This window comes from Prionailurus bengalensis, chromosome C1 (assembly GCF_016509475.1).
Source record: "Prionailurus bengalensis isolate Pbe53 chromosome C1, Fcat_Pben_1.1_paternal_pri, whole genome shotgun sequence".
In the NCBI taxonomy this organism is placed as follows: domain Eukaryota; kingdom Metazoa; phylum Chordata; class Mammalia; order Carnivora; family Felidae; genus Prionailurus; species Prionailurus bengalensis.
The window spans coordinates 25,211,591-25,224,798 of NC_057345.1; the positions used below are offsets into that span (position 1 = coordinate 25,211,591).

General features: G+C 49.8%; 1 protein-coding gene across 2 annotated transcripts in view; it reads left to right on the forward strand.

Annotated features, from left to right (window-relative positions):
• The window catches only part of ZNF362 (zinc finger protein 362), a 40,021-nt gene that overhangs the window by 17,114 nt on the left and 9,699 nt on the right, over positions 1-13,208 (forward strand). For both annotated transcript variants that reach the window (XM_043578658.1, XM_043578659.1), the window contains 4 exons: positions 2,444-2,507; positions 2,696-2,942; positions 7,114-7,435; positions 8,202-8,426. In XM_043578658.1, the coding sequence (XP_043434593.1) occupies positions 2,444-2,507; positions 2,696-2,942; positions 7,114-7,435; positions 8,202-8,426 (858 nt within the window). The remainder of the gene's footprint in view (positions 1-2,443; positions 2,508-2,695; positions 2,943-7,113; positions 7,436-8,201; positions 8,427-13,208) is intronic.

Sequence of the window (13,208 nt, forward strand, 5' to 3'; positions counted from 1 at the left end):
AGGCAGAGCCCTGGGCTGGGGTGGGGCAGGGCAGGAATGAGGCAGAGCAGCCTGCTTCACCCCATTTCACAGATGAGGAGGACTGAGGCTCTGAGAGCCAGTGCCCAACCTGGCGGTGCAGTGCTGCCTCCGTCCTTGTGGCCTGGAGCAAAGTGCTTCCCTCTGTGAAATGGGGATGAGACTATTCCCTGCTTCCTTGGGCTCTGAGGAGAAGGTCTGTGGGTACAGGAGAGCTTTGTCAACCGTCAAACTGTATGTGGCTGTCTTGAGTTCTGATTATTATCCCTTCATGTATTCATTCCGTCATACAACTGTTGTTGGTCACCTCTAGGCCTGGCTGCTGGGGATGCTGAGATGAGTGAGACAGATGAGATCCAGTTCTCGGCTCCCCTTCCCCCGCCCCAGCCTGGAGCCTCCTCTCCCAGGCTCTTCAGCTCAGTTCCCTTCACGTTTTCCCTGGTGGACAACAGCTGGGAGGGACAGCTTCTGGATGTGTGGGTGCCTGCCCCCGGGCTGTGCCCTTTGTATCGTAAGACAGGGCATATTCACAAGCCTGCAGTCAGGATGCCTTGTCTTTCCCTTGAACAGCTAAGGGACTAATCAGCTGGACTTTGGAGTCAGGCAGATTAGAGGGGGAATCTCAGCTCTACTTACTTGCTGTGTGACCTTGACTAAGTCACTCCACCTCTCTGAACTTTGTTTCAGTTGTAAGATGGGGATGATGAGAGTACCTGCCTTTCCGTGTCAGTGGGCCTGGCACAGGATAGACACTTGGTAAATGGCAGCCTCCTCACTGTTATTGTGTTGAGGTCTTTCTGAGAAAGGGATCTGGAACAGTCAGGGAGAACTCCAGGCAGGAAGTGCGTCTTGTTCTGGGCTGTGAGGGAAAGGGCAGCTTGGTGTCTGCGGATAGAGGGAGCAGGAGGGCCCTTAGAGGGCAGGGGCCGACCCAGCCACCCCAGAGGAGGGTACTATGACCTTCAGCCTGGCCAGGCTCAGACCCTACCCAGCCCCCAGGCTGGGAGTGAAAGGGCAAAGGTTGTTCTCTGTAGGCCACTTGCCTATGAGTATTTGCTCAACCAAGGACTGGGGGGTTGCAAAGCGAACTCCCCAGAGGAAAGGGCTTGAGCAAATCCACTTTCTAGTTTGACTCTGGTACCCTAGCCTGTGGTCTTGGACAGGTCCCTTCCCCTCTCTCCAAGCCTCAGTTTCTTCACCTATAAAATGGGGTAATAATACCTCCTGTGCCTATTTCTCAAGTAAAGATTACAAGGATAATTTATGTAAAAGATCTTTCTTAAAGTGTTGAGATTAGATTGTGTTGAGAATTTTCTCCTAAACCCCTCTGCCTGCCATTCTAGTAGGGGCTCCTCAGGCTTCTAAGACCAGGAGATGAGGTGGAAGGCATTTCGTTTTGGCCTTGACGGTCAAACAGTCATTTAAACAGCAATACCAGTAGGTATTTAGTTAGTAATTACTGTAGGAGCAAGATAAATAAGAGAATTTTGATAGGGAGTAAGGCCTAATGGAAAACTCCGTTCAGCACGGTCCCTGTAAGTCACTTCTTGACTTACTCTAGGGTTGCAGGAAGACTTGAACCCTCTGGAAGAGTAAGATAGCTCTGAAGGCCCATCCTTCACACTGCTCTGGGTGAAAGGCCTAATTGCACAGCCTGCCAAGGAAATTGCCAGAAGTGAGGGCCACCAGATAGGCTGTCACATACTTCTACTGAAGAGCCCCCAACTGCCCTAGCCACCAGCCTCCTCAAGCCCCTCCTTAAGCACAGCGTGCGGACACGTCCTTGTAGGTAAAGTGTTGCACGTGCCCGTGCTTGCTTCTTGAAGATAACTTTCCAGAGGTACAATTTCCTGGGTCAAAGGGCAGTAATCCTGTGGGTCTCTGTAAACCATCTTGCCAAATTGCCCTTCAGAAAGGCTGTATCTGATGACCCAGGATGCCCCCCATGTTCCGATGAGGCTGTCTGCACTCAAAGGGGCAGGGGTCAGAAGGGCAGGGATCAGGGTTGGGCGGTTGCCTCCGTTCTGTGGCCATTTACGAAGTTGCCCCAAGACTCCCCAGTGTGTCTCTGTCTGGTGGGGTGGGTATCAATCCATGGGTTCACGGGGGGCTCTGCAGCTTCAGGCCCTTCTGGGGAATGGGGATCGGTTTGTGGGCATCGGGGTGATGGGGGACCTGGGAGCATAGCTGGCCTGTCTCTGACTTTTGCCCTCTGGGGCCCACGGAGGGAGACACTGAATTCCTGACTTCTCAGCCTGGAGACGTGGTTGCCCGGGCCTGGTAAGGGGCCTGCCCTGCTGCAGGGTGAGGGCCCTGCAGAGGTGGGGGTCCCAGACGTGGGGCCAGACTTAAGTGGGTATAGCTGATGGGAGCTCGCCCCAGGCGGCTGGGGAGGGTCCCTGTGACAGTCGCTCTCTCCCCGCAGGATGGCCGAGCCTCGATTTAACAACCCCTACTTCTGGCCCCCTCCTCCCACCATGCCCAGCCAGGTAAGACTGAGCGAGCGTCGCCCTCCGGCCGCCCTCCCCCTCTTGGAGCTGCTCTGCTTTGCCCCGGGCTTCGGCCCGGCCCACGGGGCTCAGGGCTCAGGGCTCGCGGCTCGCGGGGGACCGGCGGCCCGGGGAAGGGGCCCGGCGCGGCCCCAACCCCCTCAGTGCCTCTCCTCTCCCGCCCGCAGCTGGACAACCTGGTCCTGATTAACAAGATCAAGGAGCAGCTGATGGCGGAGAAGATCCGGCCGCCTCACCTGCCGCCCACGTCGGCTTCGTCGCAGCAGCCGCTGCTGGTGCCGCCGGCGCCGGCCGAGAGCAGCCAAGCCGTCATGTCGCTGCCCAAGCTGCAGCAGGTGCCGGGGCTGCACCCGCAAGCCGTGCCGCAGCCCGACGTGGCGCTGCACGCGCGGCCGGCCACCAGCACCGTCACAGGTACGGCGGGCCGGGAGTGGGCGGGGCCGGCGAGGACGGGGCGGGGCGGAGGGAGCCCGCTTTCCCCAGGCCCCGGCCAGTCTGGGAGGACAACCCTCCCCTCCCCGCCCCAGCCTTCCCCCATCCCACCCCACGCGTGACATTGACAGGACGGGGGCGGGTCAGTGCCAGATAACTTAGGGAATCCAGAGAAGAACCTTGACCAGACCCGCTGTGGGTGAGGAGGAAGGGTTTATGTGCAGGGAAAGGTTGGCTGGTGATGAGGGAAGCGAAGCAGGAAGAGGGAACAGCACGTGCTACGCGGGTATGTGTGTAGAAAGCAAGCGTAGGATGGGTGGAAGGGCCAGGTGATGATGATGGTGACTACACTCACAATATGGCAGCTGACTCCAGTTGAGCACCAGCGTGTAGCCAGCAGTGTGCCTTTATTACTCCCAGCAGTCCTGTGAGGTGGGTAGTGCTAGTACTAGGTTGAACAGTAGACCATTTTTGACTTCTAAGACAGCACTTTCGTGTGCACCCTAACCTCTCCATTTAACGGATGAGGAAGGTGAGCCAGAGTTGCACAGTCAGTAGGAGGCAGACACAGGCGGTGTGGGTCCAGAGCCCACGTGGGTTCTAGAGTCCATTGGCTCTAGCTGGTCCTGCTGACACTAGAGAGGAAGCCGACCGGATGTGAAGGGCCTTGTGGGCCACCCCTGCAGTTTGGACTTTACCCTCCGTCAGTGGGGAGCCATGAAAGATTTGTAAGTAGGGGAGGGAGATGCTCAGAGTTGGGTTGGAAAGCTGAGTCTGGCTGCGAGGTGGGGACTGGCTTGGTGAGAGGGCAGGAGGCAGGGAGATCTATAGGAGAGGGTGGTGGCCTGGACCAGGCAGTGACAGTGGGGATGGAGAGAAGGGGACAGATCTGAGACACGTCGAGGGAAATGGACAGGACTCGATGCTAGACTGGACATAGGGGTGAGGAGCAGGAAGAAGTGAGGGGGCATCCCAGGCACCGCCAGGGAAGTGGGATCACAGGAGGGGGTGGGGGAAAGAGGTGAGCTCAGTGTCGAGTAGGTTGGGACTGGGGTGCTGGGGGCATCCTGAGGCATTGTCACGGGGCTGGGTCTGCCTGATGCCTACCTCAGAGCCTGGTGGACAGGCTTTCTCCGGAGGCCACAGCAGCCAGGCCTTTGTTCCTCCCCTGGCTCACCCCTACCAACGGCCGGGTGCCTCTCTCCTCATTCCCCCCCTCCTCTCAGACGCCCAGGAATTATGGGGCCCAGTGAGCCTCCCTGAGGCCCCAGTGACACTCTGCGCATTCCCCCCTTATTATGACTTTATTAAATTTATTTTTCTCATTATAAAAGTAATATTAAAAAAGTAATATAAGCATATTAAAAGAAATTTGGAAAAAAGAAAAACTAAGGGAAAAAACCCACTCATAATCCCAGCTCCTAACCCAGCCGCTTAGAGAGCCCTTTGGTTCATTTCCTTCCTTTTCCATCTTTTTTGTTTATTTTTTAATATGTGTGCGTATTTTGCTGAGCTTGTAGTAGGGCTGTACCCATGACTTTAACTTGCTGTCATAAGCATTCTATCATAAGCATGTTTAATGCTTTTTTTTAATTAGAAAGGTAATGCATAGTCCTTACAGAAAATTGAGAACTCGCAGACAACCTGAAAGGAGAAAAAATTCGTCCTAGTCCTACCACTGTTAGCATTTTCATACGTTTTCTCTATAATTTATTTTGTTTTATCCTTTAATCACAGATGTAAAAAATGGATGAATTCACCAAGTAAAAAAATCAAATAATATAGAAGCAGCTAGATAAAGTATGGAAATGTCCTTTTGCCAGAAAAGTATTCTTCCTCCCTAGAGTGAGCCATCTTTTATACACAAATTGAGTTGGATGTGTCTTCTCAGATCTCTTCCTGTACATTTACACACACATATGTATTGTCTATTACATACATATGAGGTTTAGGTGTGTGTGCTTTTAAACAGATGGGTTCATACTGTCTATGATTTGCTTTCTCACCTGACAACGGCACATTCGGGCATTCTCTCTGCGTCACTGCACAGAGTCTTTCTTGTTTTTGTGGCTGCCCAGTCCTTCACAGTGAGGATGGACCACATCTCTTTACACAGCCCCTGCTGAGGACAAACAGGTTGTGTCCAGTTTTGTCTGAGCAGAATTTTATGTGGAAGGGCCCTGTACACAGATGTTTGTGCTCATGGGCAAATATTTCCTTGCGGGCAATTTCTAGAAGTTGTGCACATTAGGGGCGCCTTGGTGGCTCAGTCAGTTAAGCGTCTGACTTTGGCTCAGGTCATGATCTCACGGTTTGTGAGTTCAAGCCCCGCGTCGGGCTCTGTGCTGACCGCTCAGAGCCTGGAGCCTGCTTCAGATTCTGTGTCTCCCTCTCTCTCTGCCCCTCCCCCACGCAAGCTGTGTCTCTGTCTGTCTCTCAAAAATGAATAAATGTTAAACATTTTTTTAAAAAGTTGGGTACATTGACACATCAATGGCTCGTGCCAAACAGCCCTCCACTGAGGGTGATAGATGTATCCTTCCACTGCCAGTGGGTGACACAACATGTGTCCGTCTCTGGAGCTTACCTTTTTCAATGAGTAGATTTTTGGTTTCTTTTTTATTTCTTAAATTTTTTATTTTTTAAAAGTCTTTATTTTTGAGAGAGAGAAAGAGAGCATGCACACAAGCAGGGGAGGGGCAGAAAGAGAGGGAGAGACAGAATCCGAAGCAGGCTCTAGTCTCTGAGCTATCAGCGCAGAGCCTGACTTAGGGCTTGAACTCACAAACCGTGAGATCATAACTGGAGCCAAAGTCAGACACTTAACTGACTGAGCCACCCAGGTGCTCCTGGTTTCTTTTTAAAAGAAGCAATGTTTTAGTCATGCAATAGATCCTATTTTCATCTTTTGTCTGTTTAACCTGATATTGTAATGTTTCTAGTCCCCCCTCCCCTTTTTTTCAGTGTTTATTTATTTTTGAGAGAGAGACACAGAGTGACAAAGTGCAAGAGGGAGAGGGGCAGAGAGAGAGGGAGACACAACATCCCAAGCAGGCTCCAGGCTCTGAGCAGCCAGCACAGAGCCCGATGCTGGGGCTCGAACTCACAAACCTTGAGATCATGACCTGAGCTGAAGTCGGGTGCTCAACCGACCAAGCCACCCAGGTGCCCCTGTAGTCCCCTCCTTTTTAAAAGAATAACTTTTATTAACAAAGTTTATTTTATTTTTTTCCTTTTCCCTTTTTTAAAGTTTTTTTTTTTTAAGTAATCTCTACACCCAGTGTGGGGCTCAAACCCACAACCCCCAGATCAAGAGTTGCACACTCCTCCAACTAAGCCAGCCAGGCGCTCCTATATATATATCACAGAAGTTTCTTTAAAAGTTCATTGTCAAAGAATCAAAGTATAGCTAAGTAAACAAAACAAAACAAAACAAAACAAAACACATTAAAAAAAAAATTACTCCTAATTGCATTATCCACATCACTTTTGGTACATCTTCTCCTACTTACTTTTTCTGTGCATACGTAGGCCATTTTGTTGTTTGTTTTGTGTGTATATTTTGTTTTACAAACATAACCTCTTTTTATTTGTACTTATTTATTTATTTATTTATAATGTTTATTTATTTTTGAGAGAGACAGAGCTTGAGCGGGGGAGGGGCAGAGAGAGAGGGAGGCACAGAATCCAAAGCAGGCTCTAGGCTCCGAGCTGTCAGCACAGAGCCCGACACAGGGCTTGAACTCATAGACCGCGAGATCATGACCTGAGCCAAAGTCAGACGCTCAACTGACTGAGCCACCCAGGCGCCCCATAATAACCTCCTTTTTAATGGACACTTAATGTTCAGTAGAGAAAACTGATCACAATTTATTGACCCCTTCCCTAATGTTACACATTTCAGTTCCTCTAGCTTTTTGCTATTGCACATAACACAGTAGTGAACATCTGTGTGCTTGTTTTTTTTCTACAGTTTGAAGTATTTCCAAAGTGCCTCTGTTACCAACCCAGTTTAGTCCTTAGGTATCTAAGGCATCCTACACACACACACACACAGCCTCTCATTTAGTTCCCCCTGGGGTGATTTACAAAGGGAAGTGGGGGGGTGCTTAGAAAGGCCTCTGCAGCTGCCCCCACCCCATGTCTTCCACAGGTCTGGGGCTCTCCTCCCGGACCCCGGCTGTGAGCACGTCCGAGTCGAGTGCAGGCACGGGGACCAGCACCCCGTCCACGCCCACCACCACCAGCCAGAGCCGCCTCATCGCCTCGTCCCCCACCCTCATCTCAGGGATCACCAGCCCCCCCCTCCTGGACTCCATCAAGACAATCCAGGGCCATGGCCTGCTTGGCCCCCCCAAGTCCGAGCGCGGCCGCAAAAAGATCAAGGCGGAGAACCCAGGGGGGCCGCCCGTCCTCGTAGTCCCCTACCCCATCCTGGCCTCGGGCGAGACTGCCAAGGAGGGCAAGACATACAGGTGGGGGTCTTGGTGGGAGGGGGTCCACGTGGGCGTGGGGTGGAGGCTCACACCAAGGGCTGCCCTAGGAGCCCAGCAGCTGGGGCTGGAAGGGGACTGCAGAGGCTGAGGGTAGGGGCCAGGTCCAGAGGAGCGGGGTCTCCTGGTGAGCCCCACCCGCAGCCCATTCACAGGCAAGCTGGGGCTATCCCCCCATGCATATGCGGGGTTGCCAGAGGCCAGCCTCACCACAACCTGGTGTCGTGGGAGTCCTGTTCTTCCTCCCTTCAAGCTCTCGACCCTCAAGTTGGAATCATCTGGGGAGCACTCAGAAAATGCCAATCCCAGGGCAGCACCTCCAGAAATTTTGATATAATTGGTTAGAGGGCGGACATGCAGAGGGCCAGTGAGCCCCTCTTGAAAGCTCCCCAGATGATTCTGATGTGCAGCTGGGAGGAGGACTTCTTACTCCCAAAGTTAGGGCATGTGGCCCCGGGCACACCTTCCCAGGATTGCCAGGCCTGTCTTCCCTGGGAAATGGAAACCGTTTCCCCCACTGCCGGGATTGGGCCCCTGGGGGAAGAGCCTTTGCCTCCAGATTGGAGGGTGTCCAGGCTGGGAGCCTGTCTGTACCCCTGGGCTCCTCACAAGGAAGCTCTGTGCCCAGGTGCAAGGTCTGGGTGCTGTGGAAGGTGCCCTGAGCAGTATACTGGCAGAGGGCAGGGGCGGGGTGGGGGTGGTGGCGGTGGCCGTCTTCCCAGGTGTGAACGTGCCTCTTACCCCACAGGTGTAAGGTGTGCCCGCTGACCTTTTTCACCAAGTCTGAGATGCAAATTCACTCCAAGTCACACACCGAGGCCAAGCCCCACAAGTGCCCGCACTGCTCCAAGTCCTTTGCCAACGCCTCCTACCTGGCCCAGCACCTGCGCATCCACCTGGGCGTCAAGCCCTACCACTGCTCCTACTGTGATAAGTCCTTCCGACAGCTCTCCCACCTCCAGCAGCACACCAGGTGAGTGGCCCGCCTGGTGCTGCACCCCCTGCAGCCGATTTCAGCTCAGCACCTGCGCCGGGTGCGTGGACCTGGTGCAGGAGGGGCAAGGACCTTCTCTAGGTGCCCACTGCCCCGAGGGTCAAGACCAAACTCCTTTACTTGGCATTTGAAGCCTTTGGTGATATGGCCTCTGTGGACCTCACTGGCTTCTGCTGTCACTACTATGCCACCCTTCCCACCGTGTCTCATCTGCTGTGTCCTTTGCCTGAAACACGCTCCCCCATCTTTATCCTTTTTCTCTGGCCTCTCCTAGCCATCTCTCAGTCCAGCCTCCCCACGCCCCGACAGGCCCTACGCATCCCCATCACGGTAGCGATAGGCTGTCTCGTCCTTGCCGGCTTCTTTTCCCAACTTCCAAATATATTGATGGCTCTTGAAGGCAAGGGCTTGGTCCCGTCCATCCCCATATCCCCAGTGTGTGGCACGTAATAAGCATCTGGGCATTTGTTTAATATTTGTGGAATAAATAGAACTATCTTTTATAGGTCATGTGATTCATCCATTTGACAAGTATTTGCAGAGCCTCTACCATAAGACAGACATGATTCTAGGTTCTGGGAGCGCAGCAATGAACAAAACAGACAAAACTCCCTGTCCTTATAGGCGTACAGTCTAGTCGAGCATGTCAGAGAGAGATTCAGAAATACAAATGCTTTCAGGAAAGACAAGTTTTTGCAGGGGAGTACAGACATCAGAAAGACTGACTATCCACCCGCCAAATAAAAACACCATAGGTGTTTAGAGAAACAAACCAAAGGTTACCAAGATTGCAGTTCATCTCTTCAGAGGGGAAGAAACACAGAGGTTTTCTCTCCCCTGGTGATAGCATCTGTGAGCATTGCTATGGGTTGGCCGCTATCTGCTTTGTAAAAGTCAGAGGTAATGTTTTTGTGTGGAGCTTGTAACTTGCAGGAAGTGCTCAAATGTTGTCTCTTTTGAGGACTGATGCTAGACAGAGAGACCCTAGTTTTTATTTTTAGGTTCTTAAAAATTGTTGTTCTTTTTGTGATTTATTCATACACATCCATTGCCTTTGTGTGCTTTATCGCGGGGCACAGAGTGCTTTGTCTGTTCCTTGGACTCAGAGGCATAATGTGTAGGTTTGATGGTAAGAAACAAATGGCAGAGTGCCAGTAGGACAAGGCATCCGTGGTTTCTCCCGGTCCTGCGCCTCCTGAGGCATAAGGATCTGACCACAGAACTTTCTCTCCGCAGGTTTCTGATTTTTTTGTCATTACTTTGATTATTTTTTAAAGTTTGGCCAGTTTTCTGGACACAGGCATGTGTAACGAGGTATTGATGAAGAAAGAAAGTCCTGCTGGTTAGAGCATACGATACTAAGGTTTGAGAGCTAACTTCCGTCAGCTTTCACAAAACCCCTGGGTCCTCCTTTTAATCTGTGTGTGTGAAAAAATTCCTCATGATATTATTTAAGATCAGTAACCTAGAAGGATCCAGTTCACCTGTTGGGTTGTGCCTGTACAGCCTGTGATGGAAAGGGTACCTTGTTTTTGGAGACACCCCCCCCCCAACCCAGTGCGTTGGCGTTTCGGGCTGGCAGGAGTAACTTCATGTGTAACCTTGAAGGCCGGGGTTCCATAAGCCAGGGAGCAGATCTGGTCCAGTTTCCTGGAGCCTTAGGGAGCCCACATTCCCACATGTGAAGGACAGTCCTTATGTTTTACTATCAGGCTTATAGTAATCTAATACTATAATGAAATGAAATTTGTCTTCAGATGTGACATTTCTGGCATGGTGGTGGTTACAAATTTGATTTACCCAATTATATCCTGTTGGGAAGGAGGACAGATTCTTACTGGCCCTATTTACCAAACTAATGGTCACGAAGAGCAAATGGTCTCAAATTGTTGGCAGTTGGTCGGAGCAGGTTTTTTTTTTTTTTTAATATTTATTTATTTTTGAGAGAGAGAAGGAGACAGAGTGTGAGTGGGGGAAGAGCAGAGAGAGAGGGAGACACAGAATCCAAAGCAGGCTCCAGGTTCTGAGCTATCTGCACAGAGCCCGACGTGAGGCTCGAACTCAAAAACCGTGAGATCGTGACCCGAGCTGAAGTCGGTCGTTTAACTGACTGAGCCACCCAGACACCCCGGTCTGAGTATTTTATTCCTTGTTCAAAGATAGCTTAAATTGAGGATTAGAGGTAGATCAAAGAAGAAATGGGTTTTCTCATATGCCCTTTAGGAAATAGAAATTAACCCCAACTAAATCACTTTCATTCCGTCCAAAGTCATAATTCCTGTTCTGCTGATCTCGGGTGGTTAGTCTGCTTTGCCAACTTGCCTGCTTCTGGAGTGAAGACTCTGGGACCCTGGCTTGGCCTCACACGGTGTCTGCTCGAGGTGATGGTGTCCATTTGGAAGCTGTGCCCATTCATCTGTTCTCTGGAGCATAAAGAACTGAGTGCATGTGCTGTAGTCCTCTACTGAGCCCATAATCTCTTGATGTCTTCTTCAGAAGACTCAACTTCAGACCTGAAGCAGAGGTCTTTTGACAGGTGTGAGGGGGACCTCAGATCTGTTGCTGAGACCAAATGACTCTGGTCCATTTATTGTAACAGTCAACAATGTCAGAGTGGAGGAGAGTGTAGTCTTTTATTACGATATATTGCATGATCAATATTTAAGATTAAGAACAGATTTTAGGCAGCCAGGGCATTGACCCATCTTCAGACGCTTTTAATTTATCTCATAAGACGTGTTGTAACTGTCACTAATTGGTAAGTGTAGTTAGTTAAATGTAGAACAAAATCTTTTTTTTTTTTTAATTCAAGTTGTTAACATACAGTGGAGTATTGTTTTCAGGATTAGAACCTAGCGATTCGTCACTTACATATAACACCTAGTGCTCATAAGGACATGTCTTTTTGATTTTTATTGTACGTGAAAATAAGTTACTGTTTTTTGGTCTCCATTTTAAAAAGTGCCCAAATGTATATATTTATATTATATAGCATATATAATTCTGTATGATATACTATATAATCGTATAAGTTACATATTATCATACATATAAAATGAATATAAGTGTATAATACATTTTCTGTATGTATATACACACATAAAATATAAAATTAATGCAGGGAGATTGGCCATCTCTTCTTTTGATTTGCCAGCTGCCTTACACTAGTATCTTCATAGGACAGCCCTCGCTCTAGTGTTTGTCTAATTAAAAATACAGAAAATACAAAACGCTCAATCATTTGGAGCATCCCCTCTTTTAGTAAAGCAAAGAAGGGACTCTTTGGTGTTGCCTGGTGGCCATCTGGAAAGTCCAAGAGCGTTTGGGTGTAAAAGATACTTTGATAACATTATTCTGATTAGGGGCCTGGATTCGAGAAGGCTAGGGCACAAGGTGGGCAGCCCAGGTAAGGTATGAGCATTGGTTTGGTAGTAATGGGGCACCTGGGTGGCTCAGTCAGTTGAGCGTCTGACTTCAGCTCAGGTCATGATCTCGCGGTCTGTGAGTTCGAGCCCCGGTTCGGGCTCTGTGCTGATAGCTCAGAGCCTGGAGCCTGCTTCGGATTCTGTCTCCCTCTCTCTCTGCTCCTCCCCTGCTCACGCTCTGTCTCTCCCTCTCAAAAATAAATAAACATTCAAAAAACAATTTTTTTTAAATGGGGCGCCTGAATGGCTCAGTAGTTGGGCGTCTGACTTCGGCTCAGGTCATGATCTCACGGTTTGTGAGTTGGAGCCCCGCATCAGGCTCTGTGCTGACAGCTCAGAGCCTGGAGCCTGCTTCAGATTCTGTGTCTCCCTCTCTCTCTGCCCCTCCCCCACTCATGCTTTGTCTGTCTCTCTCTTTCTCAAAAATAAACTTAAAAAAAAAAAAAGAAAGAAACACAGTAGCAAGTAGTGATAATTAGGAGGAATCCTAGTTTTTTCAGAAGTAAACCTTTGTTTTAAAATACTCTTCAAGACCGTGACCAAAAAAACAACAAAAATTTCACAGGCCTTTGAAGGAGGGGACTTTGCTGATGTTCCTTATCCAGGGATTGCTCTCCATTCCCAAGGACACACATTTTTTTTTTCCTCGAGTGATTTGAGTGCATAATGGTGGGAAACCAAACAAGCAATAGAAGAGGGTCCTATTAACATTAGAGACAAATTGTTAGTCATTAGACAGTGACACATATAATTAAACCGATGTGTCCTCACCCAGTGACAAAGAGGTGGGTGTCCCGAATACAAGTTCCAGAATCCGTTAGACAAACAAACAAACAAACAAAGAGCTAAACACAAAGAAGCAACCAGATTCCAGGTTCCTTGTTTCCTGCCGTTCCACAGAGACTCTTTCCTGCTTTTTGCCCCTCCGTAGAAAACCAGACAGTCAAGGCACATAATCAAATCCATCTTCCAAGGGTGATGCCAGTAATGAGGGGAATAAAAGAAGGTCACGTCCAAGGCTGAACCAGCCCTGGTTACGTAATAGAAATAGAGTTAGAAACAGGTTGAGCAAGATGACTCTGGTTATGGAGAAAGATGTGCCTGGAAGCATTCTGGGGGGCAACGTGGTTTCGATGTGCTGAAGCACTTTGGTGGGGCTCTCCTCCGTGAAAGGAAGACAAAACAAGTAAGGAAACGCAGGTAGCTGGCAGAGTGTTCCAGAAGTCCAGAGTTCAGGGGTGGCCCCATAAATAATAAAAACCACATGTATTTCAAAAGAAAGTCAGCAGAACTTTGCAGAGAGTCTGGTCAGCGTAGAAAAATGGCATCTGTCACA